The following is a 13,486-nucleotide window of genomic DNA, read 5'->3' as shown; positions in this document are numbered from 1 at the left end:
GAAAATGTCATTGAACTTTATTCACTCAACATAAATGCAGAATGGACAAGAGGTCTACAAAATAATCTATTAGGTCCCCTTCCAGTTTCAGCTGCTGTTCTCAAATTGTCCCACCATGCTTTCTAGTAAAGTCCTGTAGACAATTTAGGGGTTCTGTTCTCAGGGCCATCAGATGCCTGCCTTGCTTGCTTCTGCATCCTTCTATGGAAATGCTGATATAGTACATGCGCTTAGTTCTCACCTGCTCATATTTTGAAGTCCACAGGAGATATCTTGATACCCTACATTTGTTGCAGATGTTGCACATGGACTTTCGATTTTGCTCTTCATTCCCTCTCTCTCTCTCTCTCTCTCTCATGCATGGGCTCATGGTTTTTTGTTTGTTTGTTTGTTTGTTTTGTTATGGGGAGGATCCAAAGAACACAGCACTGCTACTCCTGCCGTCATCATCCTAAAATGCTGTCAGAACAAACTCACTCTGTACCAAGGTGTATTGTGGGGCTGGCAGATGCTGATGTGCAGAATTCTAGGGGACAAGATGTGATGACTTGGGTCTCAAGTGAGACCTCCCTGGGAAATGGAGAAAAGGAAGGTAATCCCCTAGATCATCTGCTGAGAGGATAAAGATTCCTGGCAGGAAACTGGAATTATGTTTAACAAGGACACTTACCAAGGGCTTCAGGGAAGATGTTCACAGCAGCATGTTATCTCAGAAGGTTCCCTGAATCATAAGTCTGCATGAGAAGCCTACATGGGTGATCTTTTTTTTGACAATCTCCTTCAGGAGTCTGTGGACTCCAAAGTGGGATCTGCAGATCACCTACTTCAGAATCTCCTGTTGTTCTCTCTCCACAACTGTAAATTATGGGGGAACTAAAGAATGTGACTCTAAACAATTGAGAGGAATCCCATCAGGGTGCCCGTGAGCACCCCTACACCCCATAACACATAGCCCCACTCACAAGGTTGACCCAATTTCAGACTTGAGTTTTAATTGTAAAGCTTCCTGCAGGAACCTAGCCAAAGAAATGCTCTCTCATTCAGCCCTGACTTGCCCCACCCTTCCTCTTCTTTCCACTCACCCCTGTCTCCCGCGCGCGGGTTCTTCTCCCCGGATACAGAACTGGGTCAGGTCAGCGTGGGGTTCTCCGAAGAGGAAAGCGGGCTTCCTTCCACTGGACCTCATTTAGTTCGCTTCACTGGAGAGGCCTCCGAGGAGGCCGTGATGCTCTCAGCGAGTCCAGGCTCCGGAGGGGGAATGGCGCTCTTTTGGTCTGGCCCACGTGCCGCCGCGGCGGGAGCTGGATATCTCAGAGCCCGTACCCTCCAGCAGCTTGGCAACGAAGCCTAAGCCAGCGGAGCGCAGCAGGCCGCCGCCAGCGCACGCATAAAGCACCGGGTTCACGCTGCTGCTCAGGAAGGCGAGTGCGATGAGCACGTTGCGGGCCAGCTGCAGCCGCTCCCCGGCAGGCCCGGACCCCGCGCGCAGGCCAGCCAACGCGCGGCCTGCCTCGGCCAGGTTCACCACGTGGTAGGGCAGCCAAAAAGCTGCGAAGGCCAGGATGATGAGTGCTACCAAGCGGCCCGTGCGGCGGCTGCGGCGGAAGCGCCGCGACTGCAGCCTGCGTCCTATGTCGGAGTAGCTGGCCACCACGGCCAGGAAGGGCAGCAGGAAGCCCGTGAAGGCCTCGAAGAGCAGATGGAAGGCCCTGTGCCCTTCGTTGGGATACTTCGAGAAGCATACAAGACTCCTGTTGCTCAATCCCAAACTCACCGTGCGGTATGCAAGAACCGGCGAGGCCAGCAAAAAGGACCACCACCCAGATAGCTGCCAACACAGGTCGGACAATCGCTTTGGTGCGCAGCTTCTGGGACATAAAGGGTCGGGCCACCGCCAGTGACCGGTCCAGACTCATGATTGTAATAAACAGAACGCTAGCATACATGCTGACTCCACAGATATAGTGGCACAGGCGACAGCCAGCCAATTTAAAACTCCAGGTGCCTTGGGCCTGGGAGTACAGGAAAAAGGGAGCAGTGAGCAGTACAGCCATGTCAGCCAAGGCCAGGTTCAACACCAGCAGGGCAGTGACAGAGCGCTTGTGCATCCTTTTCAGGATGCTCCACACCACAAAGATGTTACCAGGAAGTCCCACAGCCAGCGCCACTGACAGTAGGATGATAGCCAACAGAGATATGAACATGACACCTCGTGAAGAGGATGCTGCAGGAGATGTAGTGTTCGGTGGCCATCACAATGACCTGGAAGTGAGGATGGATACTCATAAGGGTAGGGAGCCAAGGGTTTCCTGACTCCCTGGACACACTTAGCCTGAAAACTCTGATAAGTCTCCAAGATCGGAATCATCAAAGGCACTTCTGAAATATACTGCCCATCACCAGTAACTGATTCTATCTTAAGGGGATCCAGTTGAGTAGAAAGACTAATTTCCTAACTGGGCCATAGGGCCCTTTCCTGTTAACAGATCCAACTGCAAAATAAACAACTATCCCCAGTAACAACATTTCCAGATCTTTTCAGTCTCCTTTCCTGAAACCCAGAATCAAACTGGGTGATTTTCCTCACCCATGCTACACTTTTTGAAAGGCTAGCTAGCACCTGTGTCCCCTGCCAGGACCTTAGCCCCTCAGTCCCACAGACTTCTTTCAGTCACCTTCCCACTCTCCCCAGAAACATCCAGGAGTTCACCAGAAATAACAGGGATGAGGAAGGAGTTAGTGGGTAGGCTTTGAAGACAAATTCTCCCCACTCCTTTTACACGAGTCAGGCTTTCTTTAGAGATTCCTTTGCAACATTCTCTCATGGCTGTACCTGATCCCCTACACCACCATCCCCATTTCTAGGATACTTACTTATAAGCTTTGCCAAGTAGAGGCTGGAAGCTGATGCCAATCCCAGGGCCAGAACAAGATATAGCTGATCCTGGATCTGTCCCAGTGCCGGCCCTGGTGTGAGCGCTGTCAGCTAAGTCAATCAGAGAGGAAGTACCCCGGGAGGGGGAAGACACATCTTCCTGAGGGTGGGGCTGAAACCCCCACCTCCTCCCTTCACTGGGAGGGAGGGGATAGTCTTTGTGTTCCAGGGCAGCCCAACTGGAAGGAGGACTCTCAGGAGTGGGTCCAAATGAAAAGAGCCCAGGAAGGGGCATTGTGAGAGGAAATAGGGGTGCCAGGATGAGTTGGCTGAGGTGTGGTCTAAAGATGCAGGTCTAGACTGGAAAATTGAGCAAACGTAATTAGTTATATCATAGCAGGAGGGAAGGAGGCTGGCGAGGGGAAATAGCTCAGACTGAAAGCCTAACATGCCAGTATCCAAATTTTTCCTTTATGTTTCACATTAAAATGTTTGTGTGTACAATTAGATTAATGGAAAGCATAGGCTGAAGCTGTGATGAGATTCTGGGTCTGGGTGTGGGTTAGGTGACATCATGATTTAAAGAGAGCATGTCAGTAAGCCCAAGGGGACAGCATCCTGTTCTTGCTTCAGTTGGAGCCATGATCCTGCTTGTGGGAAGAGGGCAATCTCCCAGCACCTCCCATCCTTCCCTTCACTTAAAGGGATTGGTTCCATTCCATGTTAACCAGTTCTCCATTCTCTGTGGTAGAAACCAGTCTAAGTGGTATTCTTAGTATCACACGGAATGCAAATTTCTTCCCCTTCCCCCAGTCACTTGCCTGGTGCTTGTCTATGTGGCTGCCCTGCCAAGTTTAGATTTTAAGAACAAAGGGCTGGGCAAGGAGATCAGCATCACTTCTTTCCTGTATTCCCACAGCCTTAGGTGGTTCAGTTCCACTTGTGACAGACAAAGTAGAGGCTGAAGCCTGGGCTGAGCATGAAAGCAAAAGAAAGGGCACAGGGGCACACAGTCCTACCAGGAGGGGAATCCAGGAATATGAAAAGAAAAGAGCCCTCAAAATGTCCCCTCTTCTTTTTCCTGAATGGAAGGATGTCTTCTCTCCTTGAAATCTCCTGTAGAACATAAAAACTAAGAATACCTTCCTGCTTCTGTTTCAACCCTGTCACTTCTCAAGAAAGTTGCAAGGTATAATGGTGGTCATTAAGATCCCTGATACCTCAGTACTCCCACTTGCTCTACATTAAGAAAAGTCAGAGCAGAGTTGACCCAGTAACTGTCAGGCAAAGGATATGATGAAAAAGAAATGGGCTGAAACCACAGCAAGAACTGAAGGCAGAGTTGAGGAAGGGCCCTCTGACCATACCGGGTGTGTGAGGTGGGGAACATGTAACAGGAAGTTAGGTAACCTCTGCCCTAGAGCCACCAGGACCAGGAAGAAGCCTGTGTTTGAAGAAAGACGCTCTTAGCTCTGAGAAACCCCTTCAACCATATACCCCTTCAGACAGAAACTGGGCTGTCTTTGCCTCCCCCTCTCAAGCTGCTCCCCCACCCATCTTCCTTGAAGGTCTTTATTCCCCCACTAAGGACTAGGCTCTGAACGCCCTAGTTCATTCTAACCTTAGTTTTGGTGACCCTGGCATGACCCTGTGGACTGGTTTCTTTTGTTGTCCTTGACCTCTGCCTGGAGGAAGTGAACACTGTCTAAAACAGAGCCTTGATGGCCACAGCTTGATGGTAGAGTAACCACTCAGGTGACCAACCATTTCAGTTTGCTAGGGGACTGGACAGGGTTGGGATAAGGAATTTACAATGCTAACCTGGGAAAGTTCTGGATCAACTGGAATGACTTGGTCACATGGGTGCTTGTGGATGTTCCCTGAAAAAGAATCCCATTCTATACCCCAAAATCAAAAGTGTCAAGATCCAGAACAGTTTTTAGACCCAGCAATAGAAAGATTCCAAAAGGCAAGGCTGAGAAATATTGAAGGACAGATTAGGAATATCTAGCAGTATTGGGAGGAGGTAAAACTTAACAGGGGGGAAGAGAAGAAGAGAGGAGGAGAAAGGGAAGAGCTACCTCCCTGAAAAATTCTTCCTGTTTTCCAAGTATTCCTGTCATTCCCCATAACCCCTTAACCCCAACCTACGAATGTCCCCCAGTGAAGAAAGAACAGGTTTCTGAGCTCTTTTTCAAGTAAGGAAGGCTTTGGGGGTGGTGTCAGATGGAGGTAAGTCTCAGGTTCCCAAGCCCCTACACCACTGTCCACCCGTGTGCTCTCTCCCATTGTACCAACAGGTTAGGCAGGAACATGTTCCTTTCAAATCCCACAGATTTACTTTCTCCTTCCAGAGCCAGTTTCTTCCCCCAGGCAGCTCTTAACAGAGTCCAAAGAATGGATATCATCCTCATCCCACATCCAAACTCCCACACCTTCCCTTGCTCTTTCTCCATTTGCCAGGTAGTTCAATGGGTAGGCCTAGGGAAACCAGCCACCTGGGCTGAGGAGAGTAGCACAAGATACCACTGAAGGTTGGTACTGTCCAACCCTGGCCTGTACAGCTGGGAATTAGGTGGCTTCGGTACAACTCACTCAGGATAAACCAACAAAGGGAACACACTTAAGTCATCATCTAATGACTTCCCAATGTATTTCACAATAAAGCCACTGGCAACAAACAAGCAATGCTGGCACATGGGTATATGCCAACTTGCAAGCACACAGTATTTTTAATATGGGCCATCACTACCCTCAGAGTTCCTCTGTTTGGAGGAATCTGGGCCTGCTCCACGTATATAATAATTTACCCTGCCAGATCCAAACTAGTCAGAGAAGGATCCCTAAATGTCCTAGAGGGGTGAGTTCCAGGGGAGAAGGTAAGTGGCAGGGAAAAGCAGATTTGGTTGTAGGGTTTGGTGTCAAGGACCCCCATTCCTGACTGCCCTTCTCCATCCCACCCCTGGGTCTCCATTGCCCTTTCTCTGCCCCACTACTTGTAGCCGGGGAGTAGTTCGGAGCTCCATGGTACCCTCCCTCGAGCGGCTGGTCCCTCGGGCTTCTCCAGAGCCCTCAAAGAGCCGTGTAAGGAACCGGGGACCCGCCCGAGGCAGCAGATCCCCAGCAGTGAAGACGTAGAGCACCGGGTTGACACTGGAGCTGAAGAAGGCCAAGGCTGTAGTTCCAGCTCGCGCTGCCTGGCCCAAACCACCGAGCCTCGCCAAGGCCCCTTCTGGCGGAGCGAGCACTGCCACCGCCTGTAATAGGTTGACCGCGTGGTAGGGAGCCCAGAGCAAGCCAAAGGTGAGTACGATGGCGCTCCACCAGGCGGCCCACCCGCGACCCGTGCTTTCCAGACCCCCACCGGGCGCCCCGCAGCCGCACTAGCGTCACGCCGTAACAACCAAGCACAAGCCCGAAAGGCAGCACAAAGGCGGTCAGAGTCTCCAGGCTCAGATGGACGGCGGCGTGGGCCGGCGATGGGTGGCACAGCTGGCACACTTGGTTCCCCCAGAGGTGGCGGTATACGGCGGCCGGGACAGCCAGCAACAGGGCGGCCAGCCAGACTGCCAGCAGCAGGCGGCGTGCCAGGGCCGGGCTGCGCAGCCGGGGCGCCAGGAAGGGGCGGGTGACTGCGAGGCAACGCTGCAGGCTGAGCAGTCCGGTGAGCAGCACGCTGGCATACATGCTGAGTGCGCACACATAGTACACGGCTTTGCAGCCCGCCTGGCCCAGCGGCCAGGCCTGCCCAGTCAGGAAGGCCACGAAGAGCGGCGTGAGTAGCAGGACCGAGCCATCCGCTAGTGCCAGGTGCAGCACTAGCGTGGCTGCTAGTGGTCGCCCCCGTGCGGGCCGCCATCCAGCCAGACTCCACACTACGAAGCCATTACCGGGCAGCCCCAGTAGCGCCGCCAGCAATAGAAAGACCGTGCCTGTGGTCCGTGAGGCCTTCCAGCTCAGCAGTGTCTCGTTCCCAGGGGGCCGGTAGCAGACTGGCATTCTTCTCCTGCGGGGTTGGAAGGGGCCACAGAGGGCATTCAGGAGTGGAACAAAAGTCCATATTGCTCTGATGCTCAGTAAGAAGGAACTGTGCTTCCCTCCACTTCCCTGCAGCCTGCCTCTCTTCTCTGGGAATCTTAACCTGGAGGACACTGGCCCCCAATTCAAACACCACTCCTTAGAACCTAGATCCCTTGCTCTGGATCAGGTGACCTCCACCCGTGGCACCTTCCCAGAGCCCAGTGATAATCGGGCCCCTAGTCCCAACATCAGGCTGTAACTACCTCCACTTCCACCCCTCTAGCCTTATTATTTGACCATCCCCATTCCTTAAAAGTGGGCAGTGTGGAGCAAAAGGGCATGGGCAGATCTACTTACCCAGCTAGGAGCAGGCAGGGTTGGGGCCTTCAAGAGACCTGGGGAAACCGAAAGGTAAGGCAGCTGTTCAGGTGCCAATGTCTGTCACATTTGCAGAGGGTGAGACGAGAATGGGGAGGGACAAGATGAGGCGCATCCTGGCCTTATCCTGGGGCCCCTCCCTCCCTTCTTTCCCATCACCAACAGGCCCAGGCGTGTGGGAGCCTGCCTCCCTAGGAAACAGGATAAAGCTGAAAGGGTACAGATAAGGTATACTGACTGGGGAGGGGAGCAGGAGCACTCAGTTGACACTTTGATCCTGCACCCTGCTTTTCTTCTTGTCCTTCATCTCTGCCCCCAATTCCAGTACACGTTCTGCAGTGCTTATGCTTTCTGGCCTCCCTGGCATGCATCCAGCAGAGAACTCACTCTATCAGCTGCTCTCTCTTGGCCTGTTTTCAGCCTCCCAACCCTGCTGAGTTCCCTTTTTCCTCAGCTCTTAGTCCACTACCAACCATCTCTTGCTTTGGGCCCTCTGGCCTCTGGCTGGGTTGTCAATGACAACTTTTCAGTGTAGGGAATGGTGCTAAGTCTGTAGGGGAGGAGACAGGAATGCATGGAGGTTTAAGGGGTGCTGTGGTTTGGATCTGGAATGTACCCAAAAGCTCATGTGTTGGAAGCATGGTCCCATTATAGCAAGATTTAGAGGTGGAAATTTTAAGCAATGACTTGAACTCTGACCTTATATAAATCTATTTGCTGAATTAAGCCATTGATAGCTGAATGGACTACTGGGATGTTGGACGTAGTTGGAGGAAGTAGGTCACTAGAGGCATGGCCTTGGACTGCATCTGTCCCTGGTCTCTTTTTCCCTCCCTTCCCCTCTTCTTTCTCCCTCTCTCTCTCTCCTTCGTCCTCCTTTCTAGCTGGTTTTCATGGGCTGCATAGCTTTCTGCCATCAAGCCCTTCCACTATGATGTTCTGCCTTATCTCAGGCCCAGAGCAATGGAGGCAGCTGATTATGGACTGAGACCTCCGAAACTGTGAACCAAAATAAACTTTTCCTTCTCTAAGTTGTTCTTGTCGGGTACTTAGATCACAATGATGAAAAGCTGACTAACACAAGGGGCTTATAACCTGGCTGAGAATCATATTTCACAACCACAAGATCACACTACCAGTCTTCACCAGGAGAAGAAAGGAAAGGGTGCAGTGGTAGAAACATATTGAAAAGAAGTCCTCTCTGCTTCGAGAGGTCAAGCAAAGATTGGAAATGAAGAGATCGGCAGGGACAGGGTGTGGGGAGCAGCAGGGTATGACAGATCAATAGAGTGGGAGGAGGAGAAAAGAAAGTCCTTCCCAGTCAACAGCCAAAACAGTTCCCTGGGAACTAAAAGCATTTCTTTAGTTTGAGTTCCTCCACAGCAGAGCCTGAGATAAGGGTGTAGGTATAAATAATCCTGTATTTGGGAGATTGATTCAGGAAACAGGAGGAGAGGAGCAGGATATAATAGAGAAGAGAATCTGGGTGTGAGGGTGCATGCCTGTGATCCCAGCGGCTCAGGAGGCCAACACAGGAGGATTAAAGTTTGAGGTCACCTTAGCAACTTAACCTATTGAAGCTAAGTTAAGACCTTGTCTCAAAATAAAAAGGTCTGGGGATGTGGATCAGTAGTTAAGTGCCCCTGGGTTCAATCCCCAGTACCCCCTGCCCAAATACATAGGGAAGAGGAAATCCACTAAGAACATGGCATTACACTCCTTTGGTAGGCACTGGGCACCTCTGAGAAGTGTACAGAATATCAGAACAGGAGATCAAGGCGTGTCCACTATTTGAGGATTGTCCTGAAGCATTAATGCCACTATATGTGCCACTATTCTTGGAAGGGCTTGAGTAAGCTGACACAGCTCTGACAAAGATTCTTCCATCTGAGCCAAACTCATAGCTTAAGTCACCCCAAAAGTGGCAAGGGAGTTCCCACAGGGTGTCCCAAATCATCCCAATATGGAACCAGTTGGGAATCCAAGAAATATTCAATGCCAGAGTGATTGGTCTCAAGTATTTACAGAGCAGGTTGCAGTGTATCTTTATGACAGGGAAAGGAAAAGATTTCGACCTACCCCAGGCAGTAAGGGTATTGGGGTGAGGAGTTCATGAGAGGGTTTAAAGAATTTGGTTCAGGGCTGAGGCTAGTTTCAGTGTTTTGGGCAACAATCTAAACACCTTTATCTGTGTCTGGGAAAGTTCAAAGCTCCAAGTTTGCGTAAGAAATGCAGCTGGAGGCTGGGGAAATAGCTCACTTGGTAGAGTGCTTGCCTTGGAAGCACAAGGCCCTGGGTTCAAACTCCAGCACAGAAAAAAAAAAAAATGCAGCTGGTTGAGTCACTGGGCAGTGAAGGATCTCCATGTTTCTCAGAACAAAGAAAGTTGGGGGAACAGGGGACCCTGTAGGCTCCTTCCAAAGCAAGAGAGCAGGAATTGTGCTCATTTGAGGTGTTTACTGTGAGTCTAAGCTTCCATGCAATGTCCATCACACTGCAACTGAAATCAGAGATGGAACCCAGGGCCCCAAAAGCTTAAGTCCTAATGCCATCAAGGGACAACTCCTGCCCAATTCATATCTCCTTTATGCCGATTACTTGGTGAAATGAAAAAGATGAGAAGAAAGATCACTACTACAATGTTACTGAAGCAGCAGTTCTGGAGAATGAGCCAAGGAAGTGTTGGCCTGAGCTGCTGGGATTACAGGGTGCACCATCACACCTCCAAACAAGGAAGGAGCAGATCAACAGGAAGGCCAGTGTCCCAGCAGGATCCGGTGATCCTGGATCCATGGATCAGGATCCATCCTTTCCTCATACCATTTCCAGACACCTGGCTCACCTCTCATTTTCTCCAAGCATTGCCCAAGCCCGTTTCCCACCCTATTTCCCCACCCTAAACCCATTTCCTCACCCTCCACCCTCTTTCCAGGAAGTTGCAACCTATGGCTTTTCCAGTAGATGGCAGCACGGAACAGTGCAGCTCATATATAATGCAATGTTCAGCAGCTGGGAGCCACAAACTGTTCCTAGAAATTCCTTCCACAGAAACAAAAACACCAGAGGTCACATTCCATCCTTTTTACACTCCCAAAATGTGGCCTCACCACACACCCACACATGCACGCACAGACACATATGCACACACATGGGCACCCATGCATGTACACCTCTGAGCATTTTGCTGGGAAGTCCAACTTCTATCATCTTATCTAGGCCCCTCCTCCTCTCCCCTTGGACTTTGTCCTTCATACTGGCCAGGAAGGGGGGCCAGAGTCCGCTTGACTCACTTCCCACCTCATAGGACTATGAGCCCAGCTTCATAAGAGAAAACATCACTTCAGCCCCAGCACCACAGTGCAGAAGCCCCAGGAAGGCAACCCTCCTCCTTCCCTCTACCATGGAGTACCTCTCACCCCTGAACCCCAATGGCCTTCTCAGGTGATTCCTGTCTCCTTCACCCTCTAACTCTGGGTATATGGGAAGGCGGGGAACAAAACTCCATTCAGCCCCTGGGAGACTCTCTTCCCCTCCTGCCTCCTCCCTCACAGGTTTACCCAGTTCCCAAACTATTAGACTCAACCCCCAATCCAGGGCCTCTACTTTAGCTGATCGGCAAACCTAGGACCCTCCCTCTTTGGCTCTTCACTCATCCCACCTCCCCTCCTCCCCCTTTCTTCCCAACTACTAGGGCTGTATCCAATATGAGCTCCGAGCTTGGCCGCAGGGTGTGGGCCTCAGCTCCACCACCTCAGCGACCTTTCCGGGTCTGTGACCACAAGCGGACAATTCGCAAAGGTCTGACAGCTGCCACCCGCCAGGAACTGCTAGATAAGGTGAGTGAGCCAGGTTCCCGGGTTCCTTTAGCAGGGGGCAGCCACAGGGCTCAACAGTGACAACTTGAAATGACAGCAGAAAGGGCTACGTTCACATGACTGCCCCTCCGAGGCTAAAGTGGATGGGGGCAGAGGACGTAAGCCAAGTAACTTCTGTTGGTTTGGGGTAAATTTATTTATTTTCCAAGTTGTAGGCTTTTTTTTTTTTTTTTTTTTTTTTGGTGAGGGGATAGGGGAAACAGTACATAGGAAAGGCTGGAGGATGGAATTCAGAAGTCGGTATGAAATGCTGATATGTATGAAAACCCAAATTCAAATTCTGATTTTACCATTTCCGTGTTATCAAACCTTGGGAGGTTATTTGACCTATCAAATCAAAACCTGTTTCTTCATTTATTCAAAGGGAATAATAACAAACCACTTCCTAGTGTTGTTGAAAGGAATAAAAGAAGGTAAGTATGTAATGTCCTCATAGATATTTGGCACATGGTGAGGACATCATTACTGAAAATGATTGTGGAAAGCACTGAGGTTGCGGGAAGAGGGAGGTGAGACATTGCAGACAAGACAGTAAGATCTAGCTAGATTTTTTTGAGCTAAGCTCTTGTTCTGTGCCCAGGCTGATGTCAGACTTCTGGGCTCAAGCAATTCTTCCACCTCAGTCTCAGAAGTAGCTGGGACAAGCATGAGTTATTGTGCCAAACTCCTGACTAAACTTTTAATTCTAAACCAGTAGGAATGACTTAGAGGGAGGGAAGCAGGAGGGTGGTGACGATGACATGGTAGGAGTAAAAAGGAAAAAAGAGGGCTGAGGGTTCAGTCTAGAAGCAGAGTACTTGCCTAGCATGTGGAGACCCTGGACACTCAGCATCACAAAAAAATTTTAAAAAGGAAAAAAGCCCCTAGTGAGGTCCCCCAACAACTAAAGTACATTGAGAGTTGCTGCCATTACCTGGGATGGCAAAGTGCTATAAAGCAGACTTGGGATACTGACCAGTGTCAATGTTAGGCAGCTAGAGGGGAGAGACAAGGCACAACATCTGCTGTTCCGCTTCTTGCCACTGAATAGGCACTAGAGACCCTGCTGCTGCATGGAACATTAACACTGGTGCTAGAAGAGGATGGGACCTCTGTGGAGAGTGAGGACTTCTTCCAGATGCTGGAGGATGACACATGCCTGATGGTGCTGGAGTTGGGACAGAGCTGGAGTCCCACCAGGGTAAGAGGTTCCTACTTGCACTGTTCAGGCCACCAATCCTTTATAGTTTTCCTAAACTCCTTCTCTAGGCTAACCCTGATTTTAGGTATAGAGGCACAGGGTGAGCTATGGCATTGTCCAGGACATGGTGGACAGAAGCCCAAGAGAGGGTGGGTCTGACCCAGTGCTGACAGGGGTATTCAGTGTCCACTGCACTAACAAGGATACCCTACAGAGTGGGGTGCTGTCATATGGCCTGGGCCGGGAGAAGCCGAAGCACAGCAAAGACATTGCCCGCATTACCTTTGATGTATACAAGCAAAGTCCTCGAGACCTCTTTGGCAGCCTAAACATCAAAGCCACATTCTATGGACTCTACTCCATGAGCTGTGACTTTCAAGGAGTTGGTCCCAAAAAAGTACTCAGGTGAGAGACCAATATGTCATACGAGCCCATCTCCTAGCATCAGACAGTCCCCCTAATTCCATCTCCTATACTCTCTTATCCCCAGTTAGCTACCCCTTGTGAAAAAAAAAACCCAGCTCCCAGCTCAAGAGCCAACTCTCAGTCTCCCGTAATCATTTGATTTTCTCATCTCTGCCCTTCAGGGAGCTCCTTCGTTTGATTTCCTCACTGCTGCAAGGTCTGGGACACATGCTCCTGGGAATTTCCTCCACCCTTCGCCATGTAGTGGAGGGGGCAGAGCAGTGGCAGCGGCAGGGTCACCTCCATTATTGAGAAGGGGCTTTGCACTTCTGCCCCCACACTTGTTTCATGAGACATGCTGTGAAGACTGTGACAGCATCAGGTTTTGGGCCCTGTGGACAGTGTACCCTGGACAACTCTCCTGCTTTCCCCACTGTCCTCCACCCCTATCATGACAAAATTCATGAGCATAACACCTTATTCCCCTAGCCTATATCCTTTCTTGAAGAATTGCTGCCCTCTCCTACCCACATTCCCAGTCTCCCACTTATCCTAAAAGGCCACAAGCCTGTTCCCAGGCATCTTGATCTCAACCTGATTGCTGCTACATTGAGATACTTACTGACTCCTCTCCCTAAGCTCTAGCACACTGATGACAACCCTCTCTCATTTTACCTTGAAATCTCTAATTCTTCATATCTTTCCTCTAAAAAAATAAAAATGTTTCCAGTAAAAATATAAAAATGTATACCA

General features: G+C 50.3%; 3 protein-coding genes across 4 annotated transcripts; 1 reads left to right on the top strand and 2 right to left on the bottom strand.

Annotated features, from left to right (window-relative positions):
* Positions 1 to 15: 15 nt before the first annotated feature.
* On the bottom strand, positions 16 to 2,237 carry Ltb4r (leukotriene B4 receptor; the record flags this gene model as incomplete). The annotated part of the gene is given in 3 exon segments (XM_047534224.1): positions 16 to 1,270; positions 1,272 to 1,813; positions 1,815 to 2,237. Coding segments are annotated over 3 exon segments (1,053 nt in total), but the record flags the coding sequence as incomplete, so codon positions are not given.
* Positions 2,095 to 7,358, bottom strand: Ltb4r2 (leukotriene B4 receptor 2). Its single transcript, XM_047534210.1, is given in 4 exon segments — positions 2,095 to 5,838; positions 5,841 to 6,195; positions 6,197 to 6,881; positions 7,253 to 7,358. Coding segments are annotated over 3 exon segments (1,167 nt in total). The 5' UTR covers positions 6,875 to 6,881; positions 7,253 to 7,358; the 3' UTR covers positions 2,095 to 5,704.
* A 3,206-nt stretch (positions 7,359 to 10,564) lies between these two features.
* Cideb (cell death inducing DFFA like effector b) lies at positions 10,565 to 13,477 on the top strand. 2 transcript variants are annotated; one of them, XM_047540084.1, is made up of 5 exons: positions 10,565 to 10,714; positions 10,965 to 11,109; positions 12,179 to 12,328; positions 12,543 to 12,733; positions 12,916 to 13,477. In XM_047540084.1, the coding sequence occupies exons 1-5, from the start codon at positions 10,674 to 10,676 to the stop codon at positions 13,043 to 13,045; spliced, it is 657 nt and encodes a 218-aa protein (XP_047396040.1). In that variant the 5' UTR covers positions 10,565 to 10,673; the 3' UTR covers positions 13,046 to 13,477. The 2 variants fall into 2 exon arrangements, with proteins under 2 accessions (XP_047396040.1, XP_047396039.1); XM_047540083.1 differs by having other exon boundaries at positions 12,531 to 12,733.
* Positions 13,478 to 13,486: the final 9 nt, after the last annotated feature.

The sequence above is a fragment of the Sciurus carolinensis genome, chromosome 2 (assembly GCF_902686445.1).
Source record: "Sciurus carolinensis chromosome 2, mSciCar1.2, whole genome shotgun sequence".
Lineage (NCBI taxonomy): Eukaryota > Metazoa > Chordata > Mammalia > Rodentia > Sciuridae > Sciurus > Sciurus carolinensis.
Note: the sequence above shows the minus strand (reverse complement) of the source record. Positions and strands in the feature narration are given on the sequence as shown.

Bases quoted from the DNA above. Each gene is read 5' to 3' on its own strand.
- Cideb (XM_047540083.1), top strand. From the start codon at position 10,674: ATGGAGTACCTCTCACCCCTGAACCCCAATGGCCTTCTCAG. The intron at 12,329-12,530 runs GTAAGAGGTTCC...TGCACTAACAAG, and splicing joins AGAGCTGGAGTCCCACCAGG to GATACCCTACAGAGTGGGGT. The intron at 12,734-12,915 runs GTGAGAGACCAA...TCTGCCCTTCAG, and splicing joins GGTCCCAAAAAAGTACTCAG to GGAGCTCCTTCGTTTGATTT.